Source organism: Verticillium dahliae, genomic scaffold (genome assembly GCF_000150675.1).
Source record: "Verticillium dahliae VdLs.17 supercont1.16 genomic scaffold, whole genome shotgun sequence".
Taxonomy (NCBI): domain Eukaryota; kingdom Fungi; phylum Ascomycota; class Sordariomycetes; order Glomerellales; family Plectosphaerellaceae; genus Verticillium; species Verticillium dahliae.
This window is the reverse complement of record NW_009276935.1, coordinates 625,271-638,889: the sequence shown is the minus strand read 5'-3', so window position 1 is coordinate 638,889 and position 13,619 is coordinate 625,271. Positions and strand designations below refer to the sequence as shown.

General features: G+C 52.6%; 5 protein-coding genes across 5 annotated transcripts; 2 read left to right on the top strand and 3 right to left on the bottom strand.

The window, feature by feature from the left end:
• Positions 1-331: 331 nt before the first annotated feature.
• On the top strand, positions 332-1,141 carry VDAG_07395 (uncharacterized protein; the record flags this gene model as incomplete). The annotated part of the gene is made up of 3 exons (XM_009656300.1): positions 332-788; positions 861-945; positions 1,015-1,141. The coding sequence occupies 3 exons, from the start codon at positions 332-334 to the stop codon at positions 1,139-1,141; spliced, it is 669 nt and encodes a 222-aa protein (XP_009654595.1).
• A 200-nt stretch (positions 1,142-1,341) lies between these two features.
• Positions 1,342-1,749, top strand: VDAG_07394 (uncharacterized protein; the record flags this gene model as incomplete). The annotated part of the gene is made up of 1 exon (XM_009656299.1): positions 1,342-1,749. One exon carries the CDS (start codon positions 1,342-1,344, stop codon positions 1,747-1,749), a length of 408 nt encoding a protein of 135 aa, XP_009654594.1.
• A 2,666-nt stretch (positions 1,750-4,415) lies between these two features.
• Positions 4,416-5,462, bottom strand: VDAG_07393 (uncharacterized protein; the record flags this gene model as incomplete). The annotated part of the gene is made up of 2 exons (XM_009656298.1): positions 4,416-5,102; positions 5,193-5,462. The coding sequence occupies 2 exons, from the start codon at positions 5,460-5,462 to the stop codon at positions 4,416-4,418; spliced, it is 957 nt and encodes a 318-aa protein (XP_009654593.1).
• Positions 5,463-6,506: 1,044 nt separating this feature from the next.
• On the bottom strand, positions 6,507-8,359 carry VDAG_07392 (uncharacterized protein; the record flags this gene model as incomplete). The annotated part of the gene is made up of 3 exons (XM_009656297.1): positions 6,507-7,133; positions 7,186-7,659; positions 8,084-8,359. The coding sequence occupies 3 exons, from the start codon at positions 8,357-8,359 to the stop codon at positions 6,507-6,509; spliced, it is 1,377 nt and encodes a 458-aa protein (XP_009654592.1).
• A 2,647-nt stretch (positions 8,360-11,006) lies between these two features.
• VDAG_07391 (uncharacterized protein) lies at positions 11,007-12,197 on the bottom strand. Its single transcript, XM_009656296.1, has 3 exons — positions 12,113-12,197; positions 11,663-12,018; positions 11,007-11,605 (listed from the first exon to the last, which is right to left on the bottom strand). The coding sequence occupies exons 1-3, from the start codon at positions 12,168-12,170 to the stop codon at positions 11,354-11,356; spliced, it is 666 nt and encodes a 221-aa protein (XP_009654591.1). The 5' UTR covers positions 12,171-12,197; the 3' UTR covers positions 11,007-11,353.
• Positions 12,198-13,619: the final 1,422 nt, after the last annotated feature.

Sequence of the window (13,619 nt, the reverse complement as noted above, 5' to 3'; positions counted from 1 at the left end):
CACCGCCTATCGAGATCTGGCTGCATTGCCTCTGCGAGACGGCAGCCTGGCCAAGGATGTCCTCATCAAGCAAGACAGCGATGTGGCGCATACTCAAGGCAGATTTCCAGTCGTGTGCGCATGGGATGGTGGCCTTGCCTACGATATTGTCCCTCTGGAACCGCAGAATCGACATTAATTCCAAGTACCCATTATCTATATCTAATCAAAAACAAGTTCCTTGGATGATAAAGCAGGCCGCTTTCTCGAATACACATTCAATGTCTTACAACACAATCGCAACCATCAACTCCAATAGGTAGTCACCAGAAACCGGCTGGCCTGCAACACGATGACTTCAATCGGGAAGATCAGTTTCTCCGGCGCATCCTTCACGAATGAGAACACGGTAGCTCTTCTGCACCTGAACGTCGACGTCTGCTTCTGCCGCTGTGACCCATTGCCCGAGTTCGTCCCCGTCGGTTCGGCGTTGACCGTCAAGAGAAGGGTGGAAGCAGAGAGCGAATCCATCCACAGAACGACCGTCAAACTCGGCTTCCTCTTCAATGAGGTGATTCCCGACACGCCAAATCTCGTCAAAGCGTACGGCAAACGCGTATCGGAGATCCTCGCGCTCCCCAAAGTTAAACCTCAGGGCACGGAAGAAGACGAACCATTCCGACCGTTTATCGGCGCTGACTGCACGTCGGTTTGGGCTGCTGCCACATTGGGAACTTCATCCATTGGCGTTTTGCTCCTCGCATGCATGCTCGCCGATGCTTGGGACCAAATCCGCCATCTCGATCTGGGTGGAGCTCATTGATGAGCGGAAGGAGCAAATCAAGGCCCAGCAGAATGACAATAAGATGCTGAGTCTGCAGATGCTGGCGGCGGCAAGGCAGGCATTCGCCCGGGCAGAGTTGGCCTCCTGGGACGCGATCGTAAGGTCCTGGATAAGAAGGGCTGGTGAGTCGATGGCGTTCAAGCGGGTCCAATTCGGCCTCATATCCAACAATCTCACTATTCCGTACCCAGGGGCGGGTCGACCTACGCCTCGGTCATCTTGACGTGGACTCGCGCGATGAAAGTTCTCGAGAAACTGCTATGCAACATCCCTCAGCAGGCTTACGATCGAGCCATCATCCGTGGCATCTCTTCTTAGCATCTTTGCCCGGAAATGGTTGTTTTTCGGGAAGAGGCGACTAAGGTGTCTTTTTAAGACGGGCTGTTGCCCAGCTGGGGAGTGCTCAGCCTGGGGTTGGAATACAACGGCACGCCTTCCGACAACTATGTCCGATAGTCACTGGCTCTGTCACACTTGCGCTATTTTGGCGCGCCATTTGCCGTTCGAGCAACGAGGAGATGCATAATCGGATGACTATGCCCCAGCTGTGGCTCGTGACGATTGGAGCCATCTTTCGCGAGTGGAATGTCCTGTATAGACAGTTTGAGGTTAACCTGCTTTGGTTTCAGGAACTGGGCAGAACGCTTAGCCAAGGCCTTTCTCAGCTAAGTCTGTCAAGGCTAAGAGACGAAAAAGATGACCGGTTGTCCTGGCTTCTTCGTCTCTGTTCGGCTGTGACTAATATTGGTATGGGTGAGCAAAACCTCGTGAAGTACGGCTGGAGAAGGGATCGAACCTTCTCGGTAAAAGCGGAGCTGATGGAAGTAATGAGATTCAATATGCGGCAGCTCGCCCTATTTTGGCCTCAACAATCAGCATATCACGAGGGCTCTGAGTCATTCTACGGATATCGATTCCGCGATTGACTACTTGCGCCATACCAGCTCGTTTCTTCAGCTGGAAGGTGACGAGGGGATCATAGCATATTATCATGGGACTCACAGAGAGTATGCGACTACGAGCCCCCTTGAAGAACATCTAGTCAAATACTACCCATCGGTAGAGACCTGTGGATGGGTAGGCAAGCGACATGTCACATGGCTGTTTGACATCACGCAGTCTGACGACGCAGATGTCGCCTGTCCTAAAAATCCTTGTCTGCAGGAACAAACCCAGCTCATCAAATCTAGAGGCGAGATTAACAGAATCACCGTCCAGGAAAATGACATGATCATATCGATACCCTTAAAATCAAATTTATATTCGGAGCTTTTATAAGTATTCGCCATCTCCTAGTAAAGATAAGTTAGGTAAGCCCGACCGCTTCAAGTTTATAAACGAGAGTCTGTATCCCTTTAACGCCGAAATTTAGCCTCAAGACATGCATTAATCACCGCCTGCTTTAAGAGCTTTAAGGTAGATCTCAGTAGGTACAAGCTCTGTACGCAGTTGAGAGCGAATGTGCCCATAGTATATAGGTACTATATATGCATCTAGATATACTGCCTACTATATCCTTTTATTTTTTGAGCTTTATTTTCTGCTACTTAGCTATCGATTTTACGAAGTACTAAAGCTAAATTTCGGCGTTAAAGGGATGAGGGTGAGCTTAGGGGAGCATACGTAAGCTAGAGTACCTACCTAGGTATAGGTAAGAAAGGCTTTACGTCCCGAAGCTTGAGGAGGTGCCGACTGAGGCTTTCTCACGCGACCTCCTCCCTACCATTGCCCATTATTAAACACGGCTCCTTCCATCATCGCATCTGACGCAAGCTTTCATCGTTGAATGGTGACCCACCAACGGCTCCGCAGCGATGGCAACAAATAGTCCACCGAAGAGAGTCCTCATCAGCGTTGGGAGCAAAAGTTCATACCTGGCGGAAGCATGGGGCCAACCTGAAAAACTGATCAACATCACGCTGGGTCTTCTGAAAGAAGAGATACAGCTTTCACCGGATCGCTCGACGGACTTTCTATATATTGCAAAAGAAAGATGGGGCATTAGAACTCACATTGTCTTCGACATATTCAATGTTGCATACGACCCCGATGCGGCGCATTTGGAAGGCTAGAATGATCTCCCGGTCATTAGCGTCTTCTTCACCCGGGGCGACTCTGTAACGGTCAGCGATGCGGGAATGCCGGTTGCGCATAGTGTCAACAAGCAGATCCGAGAGATTCACGACCTCGAGGGGCCTAGCAGTCGGCCGCCATTCAGTATTGACCATGCAAATGGCAATATACCGACATACCCAAACCCACGAGTCACTAACAGATGATGGTGTCATCATGAGGCGATGTCCCTCTCCGACGTGGACACCGCTGAAGCGTCGTAGTCCAGCCGGTTACGTGAGCTTCAGCGGAAGTACGACATAGAAAATAATGTCAAATGCTCGCCGCACTACGGTTAACAAGGCGTCTGGCAGCGTTTGGGATGGCTGCAGAAAATCCCCAGGGTACCTCGGATATGGCCGCTAGGCTTTGATGCATCCAATGTGGCGCACTTTGAACATGATGGAGCGGAGGTCAGCACGTTTGAAGGAACATCTCTGCACCTATCCTTGACCACGTGGAAGAATCCACTAGATTGGGAGTGTACTGGAATAATCGACCAGGAAATCTTTCTGCCCGAATTGATTGTTTCCGTCCAGCACCAGGGCGCGTGGGTCGCCGATATCGATGTCTTGGGCACGGAGACCGATCGTCCGGACACAATCTCGTTCCCCTGCGGTCGCGCAAGGAATTTCAATGCGTCATTCCAAAGTCAGAGTACCCTATCAATCAAGTCCTGGAATAAATTCCTCTACCCACCACCTTGCATTGGTGTACTGCAGACGAAGCGCAGCTGGGTGGCTCGTCTCGCCGCAGTTTCCATCTTGATCCAACAGGATAATGGGCACACAGCACTGATACTGGATGACGTGCAAGGGAGCGTGTGCTGGGAATGTATACGTGAGCATTACGTATATCTGGAATCGCATTGGCCTCAGCGGATCATTCTATAGCCCCCGGACGGCTGACTTTGAAACTCCCCGTGTTGACACGCAACAAGGGCTTACTATACACCATGCCTCTATTACCTGCTTGAGATTTATGGCGCATGGACTAAAATAGCGGTGATTCCTTGAGGTTGCTAATTTGCGTTGTTTGCTCCAGATCTTCAGCTATGGCGAGCTGTAATGACGGGGTTGAGTGTCAGGAGGCACTTGCGGGGCCACAGGTTGGGATACAAGAGGAAATATATGAGAGCTGAAGAGGGCCAAAAATCGGATGTATTCCTCATACCTATCAACTGACTGCGAAAGACCTCTTCACTCTGCTCACCCTCACGCTCTGACAATGAGACATTTTGCTCAGAACAAGGATATCAAATCCACAATTCATCATGACGGCAGCACCTCCCTCAACAAATTGATTCCTTTCGATGAGCGTTAAGAAACATCACGAGGCGAACAAACTGCATCAGCGGATGGAACGAAAAGAAGGGAGCAGTGAAATGGGGGAAGGTACTATACTATCTACCCTCCACGGCATCTGACGCCGTGGAGCATGGCACATACTCCCTCAAAACCAAACCCAGGCCGCCAAAGCCTCACGACCCAAACTCAGCATTCACACACGCCCCCTCCACACAAGCCTCATACAAACTCATCCAGCCCCGTCCTCCGCAAATCTGCGCCCCGTCTCCCGCGCACGAAAGCCGACACCCGGCCAGGCTCGCGACCGTCGTCCCAGGCACCCTCGTCTCGGCCAGCGTGTTCCCGCACCAGCACTCACGGCGGTACTCGGAGCCTGCAAACCGGAACCCGCGGCCCCGGCAGAAGGCAACGCAGACCTCGTTCGTCAGCCCGTCATCCGCCTGCAGCGCCCCGCCGAGCGTCCGTCCGAGACCGTCGCCCGCGGGGCCCTCTTCGGGCGCGCACCCGACGAACCGCCAGCCCAGGGCCGTCACGTCCCGGAAGGGAGCCGGCGCCGCCGTGGCGGACGGGACGACCGGGGGACCGGCAGTTGTCGTCGTTGTTGTGATTGCCGTCGGCGCGGGCGGCACGTCACGCGTGAGTGCCAGGACGACGGGGATGCAGGGACGGGAGGGGTCGTGGGCCGGGTTCTGCGGCGGCGAGTAGCGGAACTCGTGCCTGTTGCCCGATGCGAGGCGGACGCAGATGTGGCCGCCTGATGGGGACGTCTGGCGGCCCGTGAAGGCGAGCTCGATCTGCGGGGCGGCCGTGTCGGGGTTGCAGGCGTGGGTGGGCGCGAAGATGGCGCGAGGGTCGCCGCGCTGCGTGGTGAAGAGTTTGGTCGTGTTGTCCCAGGCCGTGTACTGGGTTTGTTAGAGCAAGGCGCCAAGCGGGACGAGTCAGGAACGCACCTCGCCATTGATGACGGCGAAGAGAGGCCCCAGTTCGAGAACGCCGGCGTCGAGGGTCAGCGTCGTCGCGGGAACGCCGGCGGGGTTGAGGTAGAGGTGTTTGTCGCCGCCGCCGGCCTCCCAAAGGTAGAGGTAGCGGTTGTGGATTTCGGGAAACGCCGGGTTCTGGACCTGGATACCAAAGGGCTCGGTGATGGTTGAGGAGAGGGGCGTGTTTGGTAGCGTGCACTGCGCGGCCACCGCAACGGCGAAGAGGAGGAGGGACAACATTGGAGATATGGAAGCAGATGACAATGTTCACCAATGGTCTGGTTGCGAAAGCGTTGGGATCGGGAGAAGACTTTGACCGAAGAATTTTATGGGACAGTCCTGAGAGCGACTGAGAGGGACATCCCCAGTTCTTACATCTCTGTTTCGCCTCGCCGACATGCCCATGGTGCTGAATCTGCCTCACATGAAAACACTTCAGCCCGCGCTGGTCCTGCAAGGATTCGGCTATTGTCAGCAAACTACTGCATAAACCTCCTGATTCCAAGCTTTACACCTCCCGTAATCATCTTCAACCGCAGTATTACCCCTCATCCGAAGCAGCAAGAACGGTGGAATACGAGGAAAAGTAGTCTGCCCCGTCCTGCGCCAGGAGGCCGTGATTAATATGGCCTGACGCATCTCAGCCTCGGCGGGGTGTGGCCCGCCAGGGGAGCGGCCCAATGGCGGCGACATGCCGCGTCTTGGCGGAGGAGGGGTGCAGAAAGCTGGCGGGATTGACGCCGTGCCGTCCTGCAGCAGGATGAGCTCTGGTGGTCGAAGGGCGGCCTTAGGTTGCATTCTTACGAGAACCCTGCATGGCGTAGGCTTTCGGGGTTTGTCCCTGATTCTGGGGAGTTGCCTGACAGGAAAGCATCTGAAAATGAGCTCCTCAAGTCTCCGTTCGGTGCTGGGGACGAGGACATCCTTTCTTCGACTTCTCTTCGAATTCATGCTATCTGATGCCCAGCGTGGTTGGAAGCTTCATTGGGTGAGCTGCATACAACTACATGCTTGGCGTCCTTGACATATCGTATTCATTATTCATTACACTATCGACAGAATGGGTTAGCCATAAATTGCCATGACAATCCAAGGCGTTGTATCATGGGCGACATCCAACGTTCATTTTCATATTTCCCACAAAGCACTTCAAAGGGCCTCGCACTCGGCGGTCGGAAGGGACATGATGGACGAAACGCCGGCAGTATCACCAGGTCCGCTAATCAGTTTAGAATACTTATCCCAGGACACCAAAGTAGAAGTGTCAGTTGCCACTTCAACTGTCTAAGCCGTCGTGGGGGCCGCGGTGGGCAGGCACGAGCACGCCGAGCTGACACGCGAGATGACGTTGGTAGGGCACGCCTTCTGGGCGTACTCAGGAACAGCAGTGACCTGGGCATTCCAGCCATCGAGGAAGCCGGCGCAGAACTCCTGGCTCTCCTCGAGACGGCCCTTGACCGAGCTAGAGCGGAGGGCACGGAGACAGTTGTCGGCGTTGCAGCTCTTGGGCTTGCACCTCTCGCGCTTGGTCAGCTTGGCGAGGAAGGCGCCGCGCTCGATTGTGTTGATGAAGATGTAGCCCGAGTCGAATTGCGCGTACGAGGCCCAGGTACCCGAATATTGAACGATACCACCGCCGGGCTCGTTGTCGTCCTCAGGGTAGATGTCGAGGAAAGCAACCTCGCAGACCGAGTCACCGGTGGGGTCCTCAGGCACGGAGCTGACATCGTAGACGCGGACGCCGGCACCATAGTTGGACTGGAAGTTCAGGCCGTCGCGGATATACTGGTTGTGGTCGATGCCGCGGACAGCAGCCTTGTACAGGCCGGTCTGCTTGGGGTGCTCGAGATCGCGGATGTCGAAGATGTAAGTGACAGGGTAGCCGTCAGCAGCGGGGCCAGCACTCTCCTCCTGTAAAAGAGTTAGCACGAATTCTTGAGTAGAAAGAGTGAAATAAAGGTACCTCGTCAATCTCGTCGTCAAGGAACAGGTACTCCTGGTTGTTCACATCCAGAACCCAACCCTGGTGGGTGTAGGTAGCGCCCTCGTACGAGGTAATGGAGATGATCTTGGAGTTTGCCTTGTCGGTGACGTCGTAGATGGTGAGGGTGTCCTCGTTGTAGCCGTAGCAGATGTCGCGCCCCTCGTACTTCTTGTGGGGACCACGGTAGATGAGGCAGTGGGCGTCGTGGACGTAGCCGTCCTCGCCGTTGCAACCAAGCCTCGTGGGCTTGGACGGGTCGGTAAGGTCGAAGAAGATGAGACCGGCCTGACAGGTACCGTTGCGGGGCGCGGCACCGACGGCGACACCGTAGTTCGCCTCTTCGTTGATCACGACGTTGTGGCTGCGGCCCACGGGGAGGTCGGCGAAGTGACCCGTGAGATCCTTGTCGTTGGAGAAGCGCACGGGGGCGTCAGAGGCCTTGATGGTGAGGAGCTGCGTCTATTAGTACGATACTGCCGCAGAGAGTGTATCAAGCTAGGAGCTTACCTTGCGCATGTCAAAGATCTGGATACCGTGACCCTCCAGCTCGGATCCGATGAGCATGTAGTTCTTGTACGAGCGAATCTCCTTCCACAGAGATCGGGGGCCGGTGGGGGCATATGACGGCAGGAAGCCGAGGTGTAGGAGACGGCCCTCGGGGAGAACCTCGAGGAAGGCAGCGCCGTCGTACATGCCGCTCGTGACGAATTCACGGCCGGACTCGGGGTCGGTCCAACCCCAGGCGGAGGAGCCGGTACGGAAAGAGGCGTCCGAGTTGGGTGATCCAAGCTCGCTGTGGTTGATGAAGTCGTACAGGTCGATCTGCCATTATCAGCACGCGTGAACAGCGGAACCGATTGGAAGATAAGGAACTTACGTTCTTGCACTTGAACTTGTGCAGAGGGTCACCCTTGATAGCCTCGGCGTAGCCGTTGACACACTTGGTGTAATTGAGGCGGGGCCACTTGGAAGACTGCAGCAGACCGGCCTCAAACTCGGCGGTCCAGTGGGCCATCTTTCTGGCCATCATCTGCTCGTGGATGACGCCCGAGTCGTAGAGCTCGGCGGCCAGCTCCTCGTTCTTGGGCAACTCCTTGGCCATGACGGCCGAGGTGGCGGCCAGAGCCGCACCGGCGAGGGTGTTGAAGCGCATAGCTTGTAGTGGATGACCAGAGGAGCGAGCGGGAGGTGTCGGGCGACGTGGCAAGGCAGGGAAAGGGAATCCAATGGCCTGGGATCGGGCAATGGCTTGGGGCTGGAGGAGGAGAGCAAGAGAGGCCGTCCATAAAGGTGGGAGTGCGAATGTTGTATTTATGTTCTGTTCAGGCAAGTGATGCCCCTGCTGCTCCTGTCGCAATTGCCCCCGAACGCCCCTCCCTGCACCTGCCTGCCTACCTACCTACCTTAGGTAGGGTAGGTAGGTAGCTAGACAGCTCGATAGGTAACAACAATGGCCATGGCAGGCACCAATGCGACTGGCAACCAGGGAGGGGCAAGCGCCGGCTGGGAACAGCACGCCCGCGAACCGGCAGGCGCCACCCACACGGAGGATTCCCATGGTATCCAGTTCTACCTGCCTTCGATGGAACCCAATCCCACCGGGTTGCCTCGGAAGGGGGGGGGGGGGGGTGGTCTGGATCGCCGTGTTCGCTGACTTGGGCTGGCTCGGCGGTTCTCTGGTGCTCAGAACGATACCCCGACCGAGGTGCTCAGCACAAAGCTCGCCCGTTGTGTTCACCATTGCGTGATAGCCACCACTGAGCAACGGCCCCATGTGTAGTGCGGTTCACCCACCAAGCCGGTGTGCGGGTGGCTGCCGTAACGGGAAGGACAGTAAAGGCTTGGCATGACGATGACTGGTGCCCCCTGCTAGGCCCCTGCTTAGGCCCATCAGGGTCATTTGCAGCCCATTGAACCTCTGTCCGCCAACCAGCGATACGATATAGGCCTGACGGCTGATTACGAACCAGGCCGGGGCTTACAGCTTGCCCGATCGACAGAGTGCCATCATTGCGGAGAGGGGGGAGCTAGAATCAATGTGGAAGCTCGAGAAGAACGAGCCGGGGCGCCGGCCATTTGTGAGGGGCAAAGTCCAGTGCCGTGTTGCCGAGACGTTTTTCTTCTTTTTCAGATGAACTGGCACGATGCTGATTCTCACGAAGGATCGGTCTCGCCGTCGACGATTGGATATCTCGCCTGAGGTCTTCGTCGGACGGACCAGACAAAGCGTGCAGTGCAGCGACTGCAGTGAAAGCAAGGTAGACGCCAGTGAGGAGATCCCAAACCTTGATTGAAAGCTCGTGGCGGAACCCGAACAGCAAAACAGGCACAAGGACCAACGGCTTTGCTGGTGGCGTCCTCTCAGGCGAGTCAGACGGCGCGTTATAAGGTTTGGCTGCCCCGAAATTGAGTGCCACACTGATGGCGCTAGCTCTTACTGTATTCTTGAGCTTATTGTTACCTTCCTCCTGTTCCATGAGTTCGTCGTCCTCTGACGAGCGCGAAGCGTGAAGCGGAATTCGTTTGCTCAACGAAGAATCGCCATCCGGTGAAGGAAGCATCGGATGCTAAGACGACTGAATACCGTGGATCCGGCCCCCGATCGCCCGTCCAGCCTGCTTGCCGTCTTGGCTACATCCTTTGGGTCCTTGGCAACTCCCCTGTTCTACTGTCCAGGGACTGTACATGTGACCCACCCAGCTCCACTCCCAGCAGAGGATGCATCGAGTTTACAGCTGACAGGGGTGAGACTCAAGTTCACCCCCCCCAATTCGGAGAAACCTCGGGGGGGGGGGGGGGGGTAGTTAGCATAATTTTAGAGCAATTTCATAACTCCACAGTGCAAATATAATTATATACTATGCCTATGTTTTAGAGTCAAAAAGTATATATTAAAGAAATAATAGATTTTAAATAGATTTTAATTATATATAAGGTATATGCTTAGTATATACTTAGTATATGCTTAGCATATGCCCTAGAGAGCTAGATTCCTAAGGTAAGTTAGGCATATGCTTAGCATATGCTTAGTATATACCCTAGAGAGCTAGATTCTTAAGGTAAGTTAGGTATATGCTTAGTATATGCTTAGCATATGCCCTAGAGAGCTAGATTCCTAAGGTAAGTTAGGTATATACTTAGTATATACTTAGTATATACCCTAGAGAGCTAGCTTCCTAAGGTAACTTAGGTATATACTTAACCTATTTACCTTAAAGACTTAATTCTAAAAGTATATATATTTTAAGGATCTAGCTCTCTAAGATATATCCTAGGTATATATTAGGTATTTACCTTATTTACCTTAGAAAGCTAGCTCTCTATAGTATATACTAAGCATATACTAAGCATATGCCTAACTTACCTTAGGAATCTAGCTCTCTAGAGCATATGCTCAATATATACTAAGTATATACTTAATCTACCTTAGGAATCTAGCTCTCTAGGGTATATACTAAGCATATACTGAGTATATGCTAAGTATATGCTATATATATATAATTAAAATCTATTTAAAATCTATTATTTCTTAGAATATTAACTTTTCAAGATATACTGTATATACTGCATAGGGCCCGTGCACATTGAATTGTGCATGCCATTACCCCCCCCGAGGTTTCTCCGAATTGGGGGGGATGAACTTGAGACTCATCCCTGTGAGCTGCATCCCGGGATGCATCTGGCCTCCCACTGCCAGATAGCGGGGCCTCGTTCGATGCCTCGTGTCGGGACCTCATGACTGTCGAGATGCGACGCCGCGCCGAGAACATAATAGTGGACGACACGATGCAGTCGACTTTTGTTGGGGTTCTTGAATTGAGGTTCTCAAATGCAAAGATGGGGAGTATCAGAATCACAAGCCACTAAGCTAAGAACTGGATTCTACTACGTGACCCAACACATGAGTGGGCGTGACTCAAGATCCAACCCCGAGCCCACGTCTGAACAAGACCGATAGCGCCAGGAGGCCGACAGGGCCCGTGATGAATAGATCATCAAAAATTCATAAAAGTCCAAGTGTTTTGCTTGGCCGCCGATGCTACCCGGTGTCACGCGCCAGACTGCCGGTTCAGATCTCTAGCGACACCAGCCGACGGGTCAGGCTCTTCCCCCAGACTACGTCCTCCACACCACGCTTATCAGCACATCAGGGATGACTCCACAGGAGCAAGTCACCGGTCACCGGACCAATGTCTTTATCGAAGAAGACTTCAAAGTCGGATCGCAATAAACTCGATAGCGACAGAACGGCTTCGAAAGTCCGCCATGAATGCGATTCTCGAACAACCAGCAGCTCAGAGCCATTTGTTGTTGCGTAAGTGCAGTGAGACTGAAGTTGATGCCGGGATGTAAAATAATACACCCCGAAGATGAAGCCTCGTTCGTGGCTGGTGAGGAACTAAATGAGCGTCGTTAGACCAGGTTACTCGGTGTATAATATGGCTCCCTGCCTCACCATCAATGCTACTGTTCCAGAGGCGGAAGTTTTGATAGCCCAAATCTCCTTGAGGCACTCGCCCTGTTCGACAGGCATGTACATCCACAGCGTATGGCTAGAGATAGTATCCGCATCTCCATAGTCGCTCCCGCTGGCGCCAGAGTGATGGGCGTATAACTTCGCTGTGTGCAGCCCATTGATGGCGACGGTGTAGCCATGTGTCGTGGGCTTATTGCAATTGAACGAGCTCATCCGCAGTCTTTCGGGCGTTCTCATAGCCCAGTCGCATGTATCCGGGTCGATCAACCTGTAGTCCGGTCCAGGTGTCGGCCATCCTGGCTTGAGAACTATGTTGTTCCTTGCAGAAAGGGAGTCTGTAGCGTCCATGAGTGCTCTGACTTCCAAGCCCGTCCGCGATGTGCTTGTTGGAACTTATACCGTCGCAAAGATGGACCGTGTCATACTCACATCCGACCTTGTCATAATACTTAGAATGCCATCTTTTCGAGTGAGTCCTGTCCACCATACTGCGGAGCAATTGTTTAGGGACTGTACCACGTCGTGACCGGGTAACACAAAGCAAATGCTTCGGATGCCAAGGTCAGCGCTGCAATTAGAGCAATTCTGTGGGCCAAATTCAATTACTCAACCAATCAGATTACTCCGATTTAACGGACCAATCAGCTAAGTCGTAGTACCTGAATTGATTTGATTAATTGGCTCGGAATAATAGATTATCCCGGCTCTAGTGATATGAATGGAATGGAAGGCCTGCAGTGTGGCCGTGCCTTCAGGCCGCCTATGGCCTGGCACGTGGCCTGGACTGTGGCCCTGCCTGAGGCCTATGGCCCTGCCTATGGCCTGGCCAAAGGGCTGGCCTAAGGCCTAACTGCCTTGGGCATATAGCCTGACATATAGGCCCCTGCCCACTAGGATCTATATAAGCCTACGCAGCCCACCTACCTAGATAGTTATAATTCATATATCTTATACCTATAGAAGAGCTATAAAGCTTCTATCGTATATTTCTATTATAATGCCTACCTAGTCTCTAAGACCCGACTCTATTACTAGCTATACTAGAGCTATAGCTATTTCTATATATAGTAGGTACGTAATCTATTAAGTAATCTTCTTACTTTAAGGGATTATAGCTAAGGCTACTAAGTTATCCCCTGAGAGTTTAGAGTATAAAATCGCTAATCCCTAAAAACTATCTTAAACGCTTACAATTACTCTAAAGCTCTAAAGCTTATACTCCCTTTATAATTACTTAGTAATCCTATAAATGCTTTATTTTATTAACTAATATTTCGATATCTAGATATCTTATAAATCAATTTTATTCAGTAAATCCGACCTTTCCGATAGACTAAATCAATAAATCAGACCCTAAGAATTGATTTGATTGTTTGAATTGCAGCGCTGGCCAAGGTGCATATCCGACGTAGATGTTTTGAATGGGATGGCCTTGTCCAGCATCGAAGACTCTCATTCCCTCTCATGCTTGCGGAGCATTGCTCAAGGTTTAAAGGTACACGGCCCCCTCGAGTTTCATGCATGTCGCATAAACATTTGGAGAAAGGTTGACGACTAAGTCAGACGGGCGAACATCTCAGGCAAGCTTTTGATATACGACGGTAGAAAGTTCCCGAACAAGATACGCCGCTATTAAATCATAGAGTTCCAGGGGGATTCTGCGCATCAAGCCGAGTTTCCATTTCCTTGCTAGCAAGTGTTTGATGCGGCCGTGCCTTCCACGCTTGGAAGTGATGGACGGACTGAAATCATATTTGGTGGCGGCCAGGAAGGTTGGGGATATCGGAAAGAGGTTGAAGGAATGGCATCCGGCATAATAGTAGTGTGCTCGATGGTATCTTCTAATACAGCTACTTGTGCAACACATATGGAACTTAGATTCTTAGCTCTTGCTCTTCGAATGGTTCATTCCAACGGAATGAAAATAAGCTTAGGC